Source organism: Callithrix jacchus, chromosome 8 (assembly GCF_049354715.1).
Source record: "Callithrix jacchus isolate 240 chromosome 8, calJac240_pri, whole genome shotgun sequence".
In the NCBI taxonomy this organism is placed as follows: Eukaryota; Metazoa; Chordata; class Mammalia; order Primates; family Cebidae; genus Callithrix; species Callithrix jacchus.
Window position 1 is genome coordinate 125,054,521 of NC_133509.1, and position 17,892 is coordinate 125,072,412.

The 17,892-nt window shown below is 45.5% G+C and overlaps 1 protein-coding gene across 1 annotated transcript in view; it reads left to right on the forward strand.

The window, feature by feature from the left end:
• KCNK13 (potassium two pore domain channel subfamily K member 13) overlaps positions 1-17,676 on the forward strand; it is a 114,805-nt gene extending 97,129 nt beyond the window's left edge. The window contains exon 3 of the mRNA XM_003734054.6: positions 15,950-17,676. Within this exon, the coding sequence (XP_003734102.2) occupies positions 15,950-16,842 (893 nt within the window). The 3' untranslated portion in view covers positions 16,843-17,676. The remainder of the gene's footprint in view (positions 1-15,949) is intronic.
• Positions 17,677-17,892: the final 216 nt, after the last annotated feature.

Genomic DNA, 17,892 nt, shown 5'->3' on the forward strand with positions numbered 1-17,892 from the left:
TAAATACTGCAAATAAAGATGTAATTAGAACTTCCATACTCTCTGAAGCTTGGCAGAAGTTTTTAGGAAGTTTTTTTTTTTTTGAGATGGAGTTTTGCTCTTGTTGCCCAGGCTGGAGTGCAATGGCATGACCTTGGCTCATTGCAACCTCTGCCTCCCAGGTTCAAGTGATTCTCCTGCCTCAGCCTCCTGAGTAGCTGAGATTACAGACATATGCCACCACACCTGGCTAATTTTGTATTTTTAGTAGAGATGGAGTTTCTCTACGTTGGTCAGGCTGATCTCAAACTCCCGACCTCAGGTGATCCATCCTCCTCAGCCTCCCAAAGTGCTGGAATTACAGGTGTGAGCCACCAAGCCCGGCCTTAGAAAGTTTTAAGAAGTTTTAGGTTGGGCAGATGTCTTTGATGTCATCTTCAGGTGACTCCGAATAGGAGTTGACTTGATTTCGTACACTGTCTTGTGCAGGTCGCCTTCTTGTGTGTTATTTCGAATACTGTATTTCCTGGATCAGGTTTGAAACTCCTGGAGGGCAGAAACTATCTTTTCCCCACTACCTCCCGTCCTTGCTCTCAGCACAGTGTTTGAAACCTAAGTAATTGTCAGTCCTGCCTTATTTGACTGCCATGGCAGCACTTGCCTTCCAGGCCTCTCTCCACATGAGAACGGAGGATTTCCCACAAGGAAGTCAGCTTTGATGGGGGACCCCTGTCCCCTGTATGGTAAACCGTTATCTGTAAGCATTTTCTTTCAGTGACTCCTAGAACTTGATCTGCAGATGGGCTCTCGGTAAGCTGTGAAGTACAGATGCCCTCTGGACCTCTCCACGTGCCTCCTCCCTCTCCACACAGCTCCTAGCACACATATCCCAAGGTACTTACTTGTCCCAGTCTCTCCTTACCTTAAGTTTCTTTAAGGAACTCTCATTACCACTCTGGCACTCCCAAAAGTTAGGTTTTTTAAAATTTCTAATACTCTGTAGTTTCTTTCTCTGCTGGGGACAGCACCCTATCATACAAGCATTTAACTAAGAGAAGGTTTTACCCATGTGATTGTCAATCAAGAAAAAATGATGAGACAAGTCCTGATCATTTTATATTTTATTTTTTTTATTTATTTATTTTGAGAAGGAGTCTTGCTTTGTTGCCAGGCTGGAGTGCAGTGGCACAATTTCAGCTCACTGCAACCTGCAACCTCCACTTCCCGGGTTCAAGCAGTTCTCTTGCTTCAGCCTCCCTAGTACTTGGGACTACAGGCATGAGCCAACATGCCCAGCTAACTTTTGTATTTTTAGTAGAGACGGGTTTCAGCGTGTTGGCCAGAATGGCCTTCATTTCTTTACCTTGTCATCTCGGCCTCCCAAAGTGCTGGGGTTATAGGCATGAGCCACACCACCCAGCCTATTTATTTAGAGACAGAGTCCCACTCTGTTGCCCAGGCCAGATTGCAGTGGCGCAATCCTGGCTCACTGCAGCCTCCACCTCTTAGGTTCAAGTGACTCTCCTGCCTCAAACTCCCAAGAAGCTGGGATTACAGGCAGTCACCACCATGCCTGGCTAATTTTTCTGTTTTTAGTAAAGATGGGGTTTCTTAATGTTGGCCAGGCTGGTCTCTAACTCCTGACCTCAGATGATCCACCTGCCTCAGCCTCCCAAAGTGCTGGGATTACAGGCATGAGCCACCGCACCCGGCCTCAGTCATTTTAGGAGATTTATATTTGCCAAACTTAAGGATGTGTGCCAGGGAGACAGGTCTGTGCCTTTCTCTGAAGATGATTTCAAGGGCTCCAAATCTAAAGGGGAAATTGTATATTGAAAAGTATACAATTTTCATGTAACAGGGGGTAGGGAAAAATAGACATTCATGCCTTTGTCTGGCTCAGTGAATCTGCATGTTTTGCATAAGATGACATAAAGAAATGGGGCCATGTAAGATAACAGACAAAATGGTGCAGGGGAACAATCAGATATACATTTGTGTCTTGTGGATGGGATTGATTGCACCTGTAAAGATAAGCGATCAATTTGCATTGCCGTGATGACATTTTAACAGCTCACTAGGAATTTCCTTGTGGGCAGAATATGGGAGAGGCGTGCAGCTTTTCATCTGGTAGCTGTCTTATTTAGGAACCAAAATGGGGAGTCAGGTTTGCCTGACCCAGTGCCCAGCTTGAGTTTTCCCTTTGGCTAAATGAGTTTGGGGTCCCAAACTTTAATTTCCTTTCATGTGATCTCTGGTAAGTACCGATTCACTTGCCTAATCATGTCACCAATCCCTCCAGCTCATTTCCAGGTAGGTGAGGGAGGGGACAGTGCTTCTGAGCCCCTCCTTGGGGCAGCTCTTCCCTGTAGAGCTGAGGCTGTGCTAAGCCACCCAGATGTATTCTGCATGCAGGAGCCACAAGGCACATGGGTAGGCTGTGAAGGAAAACTCACAGAGGCCAGGGAAGGCCAGTTTCACATCCTACTGTTCCCTCTTGGTAAGTTTCCAGTGGTGTTTGTGAAGGAAAAACGATGCCAAAGGAGAGACATCCTTACCTAGATTTTCCTAATTCATAAACACTGCTTTTTTGATTTGTATAAGGCAAATTATGATCATGAACCCTGAAAATCTGAGACATGTCTCAGTTAATTTATAAAGTTTATTTTGCGAAGGTTGAGGACATGCGCCCGTGACGCAGCCTCAGGAAGTCCTGGCGACATGTGCCTGAGATGGTTGGGGAACAACTTAGTTTTACACATTTTAGGGAGACATGAGACATCATTTAATATATGTAATAACAACATTGGTTTGTTCTGGAAAGGCAGGACAACTTAAGCAAAGGCAGGAAGAATAAGTGGAAGGGGGCTTCTGGGTCACAGACGGATGAAAGACAAATGGTTGCATTTTTTGAGTTTCTGATTAGCCTCTCCTCCAAAGGAAGCCATCAGATATGCATCCATCTCAGTGAGCAGAGGCGTGACTTTTAATAGAATGAGGCAGGTTTGCCCTAAGTAGTTCTCAGTTTGACTTTTCCCTTTAGCTTAGTGATTTGGGGGCCCCAAGATTTATTTTCCTTTCTGTGCGACCCCCTTGTAGACCCCTTCCCGGTACCTGACCCCAAATAACAGCTCGAGAGTTGGAAGCCGAGTTCAGGTTTATTGGGACCAGTGGGCAGGCCAGGAAAGGAAGGAGATCGGGGCTGGCTGCGACTGCGCAGCTGGGGTAGGAGGGTTTTATAGGGGGGTGGACGGGGCGTGGACACAGGGCTGGCGGAGTGTCGTAGGAGCTTAGGATAGGCTGTCCGTCTCTGGGCAGACTGCTGAGGTGGCTCAGAGGGTTACGTGTCGGTTCAGGATAGGCTGAGGCTTGGCGGGCTTTCCTGCTGTGATGATTGGCTGCTTGTTGTTGCTGGGCAGAACAGAGCAGGCTTGGCGGGCTTTTCTCAGGGCAGCAGGAAGCCTGGGGGGAGTGTGGGGGCAAGAAACCTGGGGGAAAGATGGCGGGACTTTCTACCAAACACTTTCATGTAGTGATGAACGCCAGCATGGAGCAATGTGAAATTTTACAGAGGCAAAGCTAAGTTCTGTCTACTGCCATCATTATATCTTGCAGAATTCAGTGGGCAGTGTTCTTGATGGAAAAGGATTGATTTTTAAAAGTTATAAAAGGGGCCAGGCACAGTGGCTCACAGGTGTAATCCCACCATTTTGGGAGGCCAAGGAGGACAGATCACCTGAGGTCAGGAGTTCCAGACCAGCCTGGCCAACATAATGAAACCATGTCTCTACTAAAAATACAAAAATTAGCCAGGCGTGTTGGCAGGTGCCTGTAATCCCAGCTACACATGAGGCTGAGGCAGGAAAATCACTTGAACCTGGGAATTAGAGGTTGCAGTGAGCCTCTGCACTCTGTCCTGGGTGATGGAGCCAGACTCTGTCTTGAAAAAAAAGTTATAGAAGAGCTTGGAAAAGGATTTTGAGTCACCAGCTTGTACCCTTGCCTTAGATTTATAGGTGTACAGGGGTTCCTTTGAGTGTGAGGTGACTGGACATTGTTAATTTCCTACAGAGCATGTAAGCCTTTGGTGAACAACTATAGTTCCCAATTATAGGATTCAAACCATGGCTTGTAAATTTAAATCCTATACAGTGTTAACGTGAGCATGTTCTGGTGTTATTGTAATGTCTGAGTGGTGACTTAACCGTAAAACACTTCAGTATAATGTGTTATACTGGTTTTATTGTATTGTTCTGGTGTTATATTATCTGAGTTGTCACTTACCATAAAACACTTCAGCATAAAGTGTTATAAGTGTTGGGTTTGCATAAGTTCACTGCGATTGACACGTGAGAGGCATTTGGCCATTTGAGTGTCTATTCTGGAATCCATTCTAAAGAGGTGACTGTTAAGCACGATCAACGTTATAATCAGAATCTCCACCACGGAGTGAACTGGCGAGGGTTAAAATTACCAGGAATAATTTTCAATCAGAGAAATGGGTGTTGTGTAAGAGAGAAGATCGTGTGAAGATCGTGCCAAGCAGACTGTGTGAAAACCACTGCCCTTGCATGAATGAAATGAGGCGGTGCATTCACCCAGCAAACCTGCCCCCTTCCAAGCTTCACTCAAAGCCTAGAGCTTCATTGTTTCTATGTCACCTAGAAATAATAAACAAGAGAAATGGCCAAAATAAGTGAGCAGGTGCTCAAGAGAATATCCAAATGACCATGAAACCTGATGCTCGACTTGATTAAGACATCAAGGACATGTGAATGAAAACCACTATGTATCCACCAGAATGGTTACAATGAATATCAGCAAGAATATGAAGAATATACTGGGTGTGGTTGCTCATGCCTGTAGTCCCAGCTACTTGGGAGGCTGAGGCAGTAGGATCGCCTGAGCCCAGGAGTTGGAGGCTGCAGTGAGCTATGATTGCACCACTACAGTCCAGCCTGGGTGATGGAGTGAGACCCTATGTCTAAAAATTCAAAAAGAATCTGAAGAATATGAACTGCAGCTCAAACATTGATGATGGGAGGGTAAATCTGTACATCCACTTTGCTGAACATAATCATATGATAGGAGTCATCAATTTCATTCATATGTATCCAAGAGAAATATGTATGTATGGTCACCAAAATGTTATTGAATTGAACTGGGGTCCACTTGCCTGGTGCAGTAAGGCCACACATCCACACGAAGGTTTTAAAACGGGGGAAAGGAGGATGTTTATTGGCAGGGCGCTAAACAAGGAGAATCAGGCAGCTCATGCTTAAGACCCGAACTTCCCAAAGGTTTGCAAGCAAGGGAAAATTTCAAGAAAGTAGAGGTCACAAGCAGAATTGTAAGTCAGTACAGGAAGATTATACATCGGGTTGGCCTCAAAGGGCAGGATATCCTGAAGCAGGGACTTACAGATCATACGTAGTGTATTAGTCCGTTTTCATACTGCTATAAAGAAATACCTGAAACTGGGTAATGTATAAATAAAAGAGGTTTAATTGACTCACAGTTCTGTATGGCTGAGGAGGCCTCGGGGAACTTATAATTATGGCAGAAGGGGAAGCAGGCACATCTTACATGGCAGCAGGCAAGAGAAAGCAAAAAGGGGGAAGAGCCCCTTACAAAACCATCAGATCTCATGACAACTCTTCACCACCATGAGAACAGCATGGGGGAAACTGCCCCCATGATCCAGCCAACTCCCACTAGTTCCCTTCCTTGGGTATTATAATACGAGGTGAGATTTCGATGGGAATGCAGAGCCAAACCATATCAGGTAGATTCAAAGATTTTCTGATTTGCAATTAGTTAACAAAAAGAAGCTTTGTTTAAAAATTGGGGGTCAGGCTGGGCATGGTGGTTCACACCTGTAATCCCAGCAGTTTGGGAGGCTGAGGCAGGCAGATTGCTTGAGCCCAGAAGTTTGAGACCAGTCTGAGCAACATAGTGAAACCACATCTCTACCAAAAAAAAAAAAAAAAAATTAGTTTTGTTTGGTATTGTACACCTGTAGTCCCAGCTACATAGGAGGCTGAGGCAGGAGGATTGCTTGAGCCTAGTAGGTCAAGGCTGTAGTGAGCTGTGGTTATGCCATTGTACTCCAGGCTGGTCGACAGAGCAAGACTCTGACTCAGAAGAATAAAATAAATAATAAATAAAATAAAATAAAACTTTGGGGTCAGCAGAAAAGAATGTTAGCTCTTGCTAATGGGAATGACCTCCTCCAGTCTGCTCAGGAAGAACTTTAGAACAAAAGGTAGCAGTCAGAGTTTAGTCCTCAGTTCCCCCTTATCTGAGATCTACATGCCCCTGGATCCATTCGGTGAGGGTCCAGGTTTCTGAAAAACAACTCAGGACATATATTAAGACGTTATCTTTAATTTCAAATGTCCTGTGACTTTAGCTTCCTTAGCTATTGTTTTAAGCTGCTACTACCTTCCTGGTTATCAAGTTGCTCATTTACTTCTCAAGGGTACCTAGGTACCTGGAATTTCCCCTGAAGGAACTCAAGATTTTCTTTTTCTTTCTTTTTTTTTTTTTTTTTTGAGACGGAGTTTCACTCTTGTTACCCAGACTGGAGTGCAATGGCACGATCTCGGCTCACCTCAACCTCCGCCTTCTGGGTTCAAGCAATTCTCCTGCCTCAGCTTCCCGAGTAGCTGGGACTACAGGCGCGCACCACCGTGCCCAGCTAATTTTTGTATTTTTAGTAGAGACGGGGTTTCGCCTTGTTGACCAGGATGGTCTCGATCTCTTGACCTCGTGATCCACCCGCCTCGGCCTCCCAAAGTGCTGGGATTATAGGCGTGAGTCACCACGCCCGGCCAAGATTTTCTTTTATTTTCATGCTTGTGGCTTTGGGAGTGGGCCAGCAGGCTCCTAAGAGGGGTCCCTGCTTCATCGAAAAAAAAAGCATGTATAAAAAAGTTTGTGGAAACACTATTCTTATAGCCCAATTTAGGAAGCAGCCCAATATTTCTCAACAGTAGAATGCGTCTTCTGCCTATCCCTGCCCTCAGGTGGAGGCTGTTCATTAAAATCAAACAGGTTCAGCAGCTGCTTGATTTACAGGTTGAACTTCCATTAAATTCCACATCCCGGCCGGGCGCGGTGGCTCACGCCTGTAATCCCAGCACTTTGGGAGGCCGAGGCGGGTGGATCACGAGGTCAAGAGATCGAGACCATCCTGGTCAACATGGTGAAACCCCGTCTCTACTACAAATACAAAAAATTAGCTGGGCACGGTGGCACGTGCCTGTAATCCCAGCTACTCAGGAGGCTGAGGCAGGAGAATTGCCTGAACCCAGGAGGCGGAGGTTGCGGTGAGCCGAGATTGCGCCATTGCACTCCAGCCTGGGTAACAAGAGCGAAACTCCATCTCAAAAAAATAAAATAAAATAAAAAATTCCACGTCCCTTGCAGGCCTCCTCTTGAAGCTCCTTTAAGTCCCTCACACCGAATTTTCAATGGAGAATGGAGCAGGGAGCTGAAGGAAAAGAGAAAGAGGGAAAGAGGTGCCTGTTGAAAAAACAAAGACCCAGACAGAAGATATTTCGTTATCCATCGCTAAGCAGCAAACCTCCCCAAAGGAGTGGTTTAACCAACCATGGATGTTTCTCACAATTCTGTGAATTTCTTGGGCTCAGCTGGCAATTCTTTGGCTCCACTCAGTGTCAACTGCTGACTCCTGTGACTGAATCCAGCTGTAGCTTTGACTGGGCTTTACTTAGTACCTGGCAATTCATTTGGGAATGGCTGGACCTCTCTCTCCAACTGAGCAGTCATCCTTCTTATGTGGTGTCTAGGAGTCCAGAGAGAGGAAGCTGAAGTTCCTAAGTTTCTGACAGCCTGAGCCTGTAACTAGTATAGCATCACTCCCACCACATTCTACTGGTGAGAGCAAGTCTCAGGGTCATCCAAGATTCAAGGAGAGAGAAAATAGGCTTCATCTTCTTAATGGGAGAAACAGCAAGTGCTTACAAGGATGGGAGCAATTTGTTTGAAATCGTCTTTGGAAACTATCACAGGCAACAAGAGGGGAGGCCAAGCCAACACAACTTCTGAAGATTACTTGGCTTATTGATGCCTCAGTTTCCTCACCAGTAACTTGAAAAGGTTGGACTAGAAGGCCGTGAAGTCTGTCCAACTTTGAGAGTTATGGTTTCATAATTCACCTAAATACAGCGGGCCCAGTGAAGACTCAGGGCCTCCTGCTGATCCTCTAAGTCTTCCATCATTGAACCCACTTCCCATCCCCCACCTCACCCCTCAAGAATAATTCATAGGAGTCTGTTCTTACCTCCTTTCTTCATCCCAGTTGAAATTGGAGGGGCTTTTTTTTGAGACAGAGTCTCGCTCTGTCACCAAGCTGAAGTGCAGTGGCACGATCTCGGCTCACTGCAACCTCTGCCTCCCAGGTTCAAGTGATTCTCCTGCCTCAGCCTCCCTAGTGGGTGGGACTATGAGCAGATGCCACCATGCCTGGCTAAGTTTTGTATTTTTAGTAGAGATGAGGTTTCACCATGTTGGCCAGGATGGTCTCAGTCTCTTGACCTCATGATCCATGATCAACCCGCCTTGGCCTCCCAAAGTGCTGGAATTATAGGCATGAACCATTGTGCCCAGGCTTGGAGGGGCTTTTGACCAAAAAAAAAAAAAAATGGTCTGCCAATTCTTATGTCATTTCATCCTACATGAAGAGGCTTAACATATTAGCATCAAAAAGGTTGTGGGAAAGTATATGCAAGTCAAGCTTTGGTTCCTCAGAGTATTGAGAAGAATGAATCCAGAGGTAGGCTGCAGGTGTCTGGGCAGGTGTTTGACTGCAACTTGAGAAAACCTACTGAGAAACATTTTTCTCAGTTTAGAAATAATGAAAGAGACCCAGCTCAATGGCTCACGCCTGTAATCCCAACACTTTGGGAAGCTGAGGCAGGCAGATCACCTGAGGTCTGGAGTTTGAGACCAGCCTGGCCAACGTGGTGAAACGCTGTCTCTAACAAAAATACAAAAATTAGCCTCAAGTGATCTGCCCGCTTCATCCTCCTATAATCCCAGCTACTTGGGAGACTGTGGCAGGAGAATCACTTGAACCTGGGAGATGGAGGTTGCCATGAGCTGAGATCATGAAACTGCACTCCAGCCTGAGCGGCAGAGTAAGATCCTGTCTCAAAAAAAAAAAAAAGCAGTCATGAAAGCGGCTCATCTGAAGGGAGTGAGTTATTCAATTGATTGTTCACAGTTACAGATAGCACTCTTTGTTCTACTCCCTCCGCCCTTCTCACTACTGCACTTGACGAGTCTTTTAAAAAAAGTAATGAAAGATAAAACCTTAGAAAATAATGAAATCACTTGTGTTATCATGGCGTCAAAATAACCTGATTGATAATTTTGTGTATTTCCCCCTTTTCCTCCTTTTCTGTGTATGTTTGTGGCAGACATTGTTAGTTGTGGGGTCCATCTCTTCCCCCAAGGGGATCTGATGAATCATGACCAGAGGAATCCTTCCTGTTACAGATCATTAGTTTTAGGAGTGGACATGCAACTTGGGCTGATCAGTGGTATGGAATGGCAGTTTTGCCTGAGGATTTCTGGAAAGGATACACAAAGTAGGAAACCATTTTTCTGACTGTGAACACTGGTGTGTGAAGGAGTGATTCCTGTAGCTGTTGGCATGAAGGGAGGAGCCAGCTGACGTGGTGGGACCAGAGCTGGAAAAAGGAGTTGGTCTTGATTCATGCATCATACTCTAAAGCCACCAAATTAACCATCCCTGGGTCTGCCCTCTCTCTCAATTTCGTGTTCCAGGAGCTAGCCCCTGCATGTTACAGCCACCTCTATTTATGATTTGCTGCTCCTGGCAGCCAAAAGCATTTTAGTTGCTGCAGTATATAGCTACGTAAATATATTTTACCAAGTTTATTCTTCATCCAACAAATATTTAATGAGGATGCCCCATATGTCAGGCATGACTCATGCTGCAGACACACTTTGGCTTTGCTTTTTTCCACTTACATTTTCACCAGTCATTGAGAACTCTTTAGATATACAATTTTAACGGCTACTTTATTTAGTCATTTCCCCATTATCTGATTCTTAAGTTGCTGAGGACTTTCATTATTAAAAGTAAGAGATCGCGCCATTGCACTCCAGCCTGGGTATCAAGAGCAAAACTCCATCTCAAAAAAAAAAAAAAAAGGTAAAGACATGGTGAACATCCATGTGCAAAAGTAATCACATTAGTCATAATTGGAGAAATATATTCCTAGAAAAAAATAATGCCCTGCTGTGGTTATTATGCATTATGTGCCTATCTTAAAACATCTCATGATACACCTACTCTGTACCCATGAAAATGAAAAATAAATATAAATATATAAATAAAAACAGAAAAAAAGTGTCTGACACATATTCCCAAATTGCTTTCCAGTTTGTACCAATTTTTATGTCCCTGTGTAGCATTTGAGAGTCACCTCTTGAAATACACAATGCTTTTTTCCACCCTCAATTATTTCCAGAAAATAAAATCTGATTAAAGTCTACAAGACACAAAAATCAAGGGCATACAAAATGAGAGAGGAGGTTGTTACTGAATGAATGGGACTGAAGAGCTGTGTTCAGTCTGGGTGCACCCTGTTAGGATCCTGATTCATACAAATCATCTGTAAAAAGATAATTTTGAGAAACCTGAATATGTACTGGGTATTATTTGATATTAGGCATTCATATTAATGTTATTAGGTATGGTAATGGCACAGTGGTTATGTTGGAAAAATAAAGCCCTTAGTGTTAAGTATGTGTCTTTATTAATCAATGAAATGGTATGCTGTCTGGGATTAACTTTGCAATACTTCAGCAGATAAAGGGGTTGGGGTGGGGTGAGATGGGAGAAGCATGGTTGGCAGAATGTTGATAATTTGGAAAATAAGAGTTTATTATACTTTTTGCCTGTTTGAAAAATATCATAATACAAAGGTTTTACATTTTTTACCTTAATTGAATTTTGAAAAAGAATATGTAGTTGACAGCATATACATAAAAGGCTAGAAGAGTATGGGCTTGCTCTCCATGGCCTCAGTGAAGTGTTCCATGGGGGTTGACTGGGACCTTGGCAGTCCCTGGTAGCTTTATTCATAGCCCCAAGAACAGCCTGGACTGGTCCCAGAATCTGCACTAGAAATTGCAAGCACATTAACATAGGTCTGAAATGATTTAAGGGAACTAGACCAAATCAGCTGTGAGTTTCACTGGCCTCCAAGCCAACCTCATGAGCCCTTGGTTCTCGATCCACTCATCTGCTCCCAGATTCAGGGGCTGAACACAAATCGATGACTTCAGGCTTGAAGCACAGGGAATATATTACGTATTGAAAAGTACCACCTGCGACTGTCAGTTTCATTTGTATGCCTACAAAATATGGGGAGACTGAAATGCATGGGGCATAACAGGTTTTTAAACTGATGTAATTATATCATTTGTTAGAAGAGACATATACGCATTCAGAAATTTTATATGTAAGTGAAAATGGTAAGGTTTTAGCTTCTGATGCCAGCCAAAACGCCCCTGGTTTTGCTACCAGGTTTGGCAGCCACCGCAGTCTAGGTGCCTGTATAAAGCATAGAACTACGGACGCTTGGTTAATTTCCTTCCCTCCATTCTGCTTGTGTCTTGTACCCTTGACAGTGACTGCAGGGACCTGCACTCAGTTAGCATAATCAAGTGGAAAAAAGCACAGGCCTGGGAGACAAGATAATCTAGGTTCTGATTCTGGTTTTATGACTTTAGGCAAACCACTCAGCTTCTGTAGTGTCAAATGCCACTAGTAGACTAATCATACCCAGCTCCCCATGTGGGTGTGAGGAGTTGCTGACAAGCACACAGCCTGGCAGAGGAAAGCCCTTTTAGAATAATCCCTGAGCCCTTTTCCTCCATCAGAAAGGACCCTGAGAATTAGTATTCACCATCGAAGCCATCCTCAACACTCAGCATTATGGGGCTCAAAAAAGGGGAGGCTTTCTGTGGAAAAGCCTGCATTATTAGCTTATTTCCACACTCACAGCACTGAGAGTAGTAAATCCACCTCTCACACCTCTAACTGCAGACGTGAGGAAGCTATCTTCCATTGCTTCCATGAGTACCACATGTGTGCCATTTTCTGTTATTTTTGCTGATTGAAGAGATTGCAGTCATCCATCAAACAGTAGATAACCAAAAGTCACGATTATCCCTCCTTTAACAAAATTGAGTATGCTAAAACCAAATAAATAAGATAGAATCTAGAAATGTTAAATCTCTGGAACATGTCACAGAATCACTAGAAACCTCATTCCCTGGAAAAGTCAGCTCGTCAGGTGTGTCTGCTGGCATCAGCACTTCACTCTCTGCCCAAGTGAGGCTGTATTCGGGACCCTGAAACCCAGATAACTCCATGGTGCTTCCGTGTTGGCCCTTGACTCACTGTGGCTTGTTTGTAGATAGTTGGTCTCAGCCTTGGATGCTGGGGTCAGGGACCATGTCCATGTCATCTTGTTTGGCTGTCTTGGTCCGCGTAGGCTGCTGTGACAGAATACCAAAGGCTGGGAGGCTTATCAGTGGTAGAGGTTTATTTCTCATGATTCTACAGACTGGAAGTCCAAGACCAAGGAATCAGCAGGTTGAGAATCTTGCAAGAACCCTGCTTCCTTATATATGGCACCTTCTTGTGTCCTTTCACAGAGGAAGGAATGAATGAGTCACCTCTTTTATAAGAGCACTAATCCCATTCATGAGAGCACCACCCTCACGACATACTCACCTCCTAATATCATCACCTTATGGCTGATGGATCTCAACATATGAATTTGGGGGGCACATAAACACTCAGACCATGGCAGAGGCCCAGACATGTAGTGCAGGGCCTTGAACTTAACAGGTGCTCAGTAAATTATTGCTATCGCTGTGGCTGCCAGCAAATCCATAGCAACACATGTTGCCCAGCTTTCCGAGAGTAGAATGACTAAATCACATCAAAAACAGGCGAGGACCTCCTGAGAATGCTCTCTTCTATTTGTCTGAAAGGACCCTCCCCCAGCCCATACACCTTTCTTACTGTTTCTGTGCCTTCCCTGTTTTCACTGACTTCATCTAGTTTCTAGAATAAATGGCCCCAGATAAATGTTTCCCCCTTTTCTGCATGTTCGCTGTGTTCAGTTCCCTGGTTTAGTAACTACAGTAGGAATACCCTCTGGTCTTGCAGCTTTGGGGTCTACATTGTAGCCTCCACTGCCAAGAATTGCTGAGGGACTTGCATTTTGAAGAGTTCCCAGAGAAGAGACGATGGTCGGATTTTCTCTCTACCATGAATTCTCAATGGAACTATTCCCTGTCCCTCGATCCTCCCTTCCCAAATCATCCTGGCAATTCCACTCCATCCCATCACGCTCAAAAGCTACACTTGGTATCTTCCTTCAGTTTCCTGGTTACGGGCTGTTAATTTCTTCCCTAAATGCAACTCCTTGTGTGCCGAGAAAGGAAAATTGTATTTCGTTCTAAATGGTCATACAGTATGCACACCTGGGTGTTTGGGAAAGGCGGCCCCTTGGCTTGACTTGAGTAGACCAGGAGGTCATAACCCCCAAAGCCCACATATTTCAAGGTCTGGTCTGAACACTTGCCAGGATGCACTGGGAGTCAGCTATTGGCTGAGCTGTAGCAACAAGGAACTGTATCAGCTTGGTGACAAGCGGGGTGTTATCAGGAGGGAGGATCATGAGAGAGCTCCTGTGATCCAAATGATGGGACCCAAGTTAGAAATTTGAACTTGAAAATAAGGAAAAAATGGGCTGAGTATGGTGGCTCATGCCCATAATCCCAATGCTTTGGGAGGCTGAGGCAGGTGGATCACTTAAGACCTGGAGTTCGAGGCCAGCCCTGGCAACAAGACAAGACCCTCAGCTCTACAAAATTTAAGTTAGCCAGGCATGGTGTGCACAGCTGCAGTCCCAGATGCTTGGGAGGCTGAGGCAGGAAGATCACGTGAGCCTGGTAGTTTGAGTCTAAGGTAAGGTATGACCGCACCATGGCACTCCAGCCTGTGGGACACAGCAAGATCCATCTCTTTAAAAAAATAAGAGAGAGAGAGAAAGAGATTTGATGGTTTGATTTTAATAAGAAATTTACCCAGGGAGGCATGCTCTGTATTCTTTTTATTTATTTTTTTTATTTTCAAGATGGAGTCTGGCTCTGTCACCCAGGCTGGAGTGCAGTGGCACAATCTTGGCTCACTGCAACCTCCGCCTCCCAGGTCCAAGAAATTCTCTTGCCTCAGCCTCCTGAATAGCTGGGATTATAGGTGCATGCCACCATGGCTGGCTAATTTTTGTATTTTTTTTTTTTTTTTTTAGTACAGACGGAATTTCACTATGTTGGTCAGGCTGGTCTCAAACTCCTGACCTTGTAATCCCATTACAAGCATGAGCCACCGCACCCAGCTCTTTTTATTTTTTAATGGTGTTTGCAGTCAGAGTGACTCTGATGCCAACCCCCTACAACCCCATCAGCCACCTTATGTTTACTGAATCATTTGCTTGGGAAGAGTCCTCGCCCCTCCAAGGAAAGTGGGCTGACCCTCATTGCCCGTTCACGAGAAATCTTGAGTGTATTGCTGCTCTCTTTGCTATTTCTGCTTTTCTTAGTAAACTGTATTGTTCTACAATATGCATTCTTACCAGGATGCCTTTGTGCGCAGGTAGAAAGGTCAGGAGGGTGGAAATTGTGAACAGTCAGAGGCAAAGGCAAAACAGATGTTGTATAGTTTATCAAAGTATAACATCCAATACTTCCGTTGTCACTCCACAAGCATGAAGTGTGTATTTGAAGAATATTGTTTAAAAGATGGGTAGGGCCGGGCGCGGTGGCTCAAGCCTGTAATCCCAGCACTTTGGGAGGCCAAGATGTGTGGATCACAAGGTCGAGAGATCGAGACCATCCTGGTCAACGTGGTGAAACCCCGTCTCTATTAAAAATACAAAAAATTAGCTGGGCACGGTGGTGCGTGCCTGTAATCCCAACTACTCGGGAGGCTGAGGCAGGAGAATTGCCTGAACCCAGGAGGCAGAGTTGCGGTGAGCCGAGATTGCACCATTGCACTCCAGCCTGGGTAACAAGAGCGAAACTCCGTCTCAAAAAAAAAAAAAAAAAAAAAAAAAGATGGGTAGATCTTGAGCAAATTTCTCATTTCTGACAATGCTAGCATCTGCTGTTTCTCTGCCTGGAACATCCCCACTTCCCCATCCCAGCACCACCACACACATACAGCCTTCTTGCCTGCCTAACTCCTCCTTAGCTTTTGGGTCTCCCTGCCTCATCTTTCCTAAACCTCATGTCTGAGACGGGTTCCCCTCTTAGCAGCTCCGTAGAACCCTGTACTCCCTCAGCACCACAATTATCACACAATATAATCATCTCACTGGACTAGGGCTCCATGAGGGCAGGGACCAGATCTGTCTTTTCCACAGTTCTATCCCCAGGTCAATAAGTGTTTGTAGAATAAATGAATTCGTATGGGTCTGTATAAGCCTTTTCTTTGTATGAGCCTTTACTTCTCTCTCTAAACATGGTCTGTTGAGTATGAGTGTTCAGGTTGTGGACTGTACAAGGACATCTATCAGAGGTGGGAAGGGAGGCTGAAATCCAGCCTGCATTCTCATCACCAAGCCATTTTTTGCTGGCTGTGTCCATCATGAGGATGAGGTGCTATTCCCCTGATTTGCGCAGTAGCACCATACAGGCTTTCAGGAGCCTAACTCTGAGCAACACTTGGTGTCTTCAAAAGAGAATCCTCCTGCTCATTCCTAGAAAGACTAGGGCTGAGTGATTTTATGAAACTCTCTCTTTAGGTCCTTTGCCAGCCATCAAAGCCAAGACCCAGACCCCATTCACAGAAAGATTTCTCGTACTCTTCTCTCATTTTTGTCTCCTGCAGGATTTGGGATGACAACTCCGGCAACAGTAGGAGGAAAAATCTTTCTGATCTTTTATGGCCTCATTGGGTGTTCCAGCACCATTTTGTTCTTCAACCTCTTCCTGGAGCGCCTGATCACGGTCATTGCCTACATCATGAAGTCGTGCCACCAGCGGCAGCTCCGGAGACGAGGGGCCCTGCCCCAGGAGAGCCTGAAGGACGTAGGGCAGTGCGAGGTGGACAGCCTGGCCGGCTGGAAGCCCTCCGTGTACTATGTCATGCTGATCCTGTGCACGGCCTCCGTCCTCATCTCCTGCTGTGCCTCGGCCATGTACACCCCCATTGAAGGCTGGAGCTACTTTGACTCACTCTACTTCTGTTTTGTGGCTTTCAGCACCATTGGCTTTGGGGACCTGGTCAGCAGCCAAAACGCCCAGTACAAGAGCCAAGGCCTCTACCGCTTTGCCAACTTCGTCTTCATCCTCATGGGCGTTTGCTGCATCTACTCCTTGTTCAATGTCATCTCTATCCTCATCAAACAGTCCTTGAACTGGATTCTGAGGAAGATGGACAGCGGATGCTGCCCGCAATGCCGGAGAGGACTCTTGCGATCACGCAGGAATGTGGTGATGCCAGGCAGCGTCCGGAACCGCTGCAACATCTCCATAGAGACAGACGGGGTGGCAGAGAGTGACACGGATGGGCGTCGGCTCTCAGGGGAGATGATCTCCATGAAGGACTTGCTGGCAGCCAACAAGGCCTCGCTGGCCATCCTGCAGAAGCAGCTGTCTGAGATGGCCAACGGCTGCCCCCACCAGGCCAGCACGCTGGCCCGGGACAATGAATTCTCAGGGGGGGTGGGAGCCTTTGCAATTATGAACAACAGGTTGGCAGAGACTAGCGGGGACAGGTAGAAGCCGGGAGTGGAAGCTGGGCAGGAGGCCAGGGGAGAGTGGAGGATGACCGCCACCCATGGGGAGGAGCTCAGCCCTGCACCTTGGCTCTGTTCCTTCTGGGAGCTGTTCCTGGGAGCCTCTGCACACCCATCTTTAGAAATCTGATCTCAGCTCCAGCCAAGGCCACCTTCCAGGGATGGGGGGTCTGAAGCCTCGGGACTTGTCTGCTGATCCTTATTCTTTAAGTCTGAATTCAGTCTTTTCAAAATGAATCAGGAAAGCAGCATTCGACATGGCATTGTTTCTTTCATCTTGTCAGAGTGTTAGCTGCCTGGGGAGATTGGTTTTACTTAGGCCTTGAGTTCCTGAAGCGCTCTCTGGTCTTTATTTGGGAATGAAAATTCTGAAGACTAATTTTTCCCTAGAACTCTGAACAGATGAATTCAAAAAAGCGAGGAGAACATGTGGGGATCCGCCAGTCTTCCTTCAGAGCAGACCTGCTGGTGGTGTCTACATAGGGAAAAGATCTGTTCTACTCTTCATACCTACTTCTGTCTTTTGTTTTCTCCTTCTTTTTATTCTTAAGGCTTTGATGCCTGACTGTGGCATCTGTGGGACCTCAATGTGATACGAAAACTAAGCTCAGCTTCGGGGCTTTAAACTACAGCCAGATGGTGGCGTGGGGGTGTGGGAGGGGGAGAGACTCACTTTTGTTAACTAAAGAGCATAGCTTAACATTTCCCCTTTGAATGGTCATTAGACCATCTCATTTTTACCAGGGCTTGGGGGCCCAATGCAAAGATGATGACTATTTATTAAAACTGAAAATTTAATAAATCCTCATTTTATTAACTAAGATTCCATGAGTGCTCATTGTGGCCAGTAGAGGACAAACACCCAATTAAACAGGCATTTACTGGACTCAGAGAAAAAGGAAATGGGCACTTGACCTTCATGGAGTTGAGCATCATCTTGGTGTCTTGACTGGAGAAACATTCTAGGCCAGAAAATGAAATCTGGCTTTTTTTTTTTTTTTTTTTTGCTTTGATGCTTTCCTTTGTGCCTTCT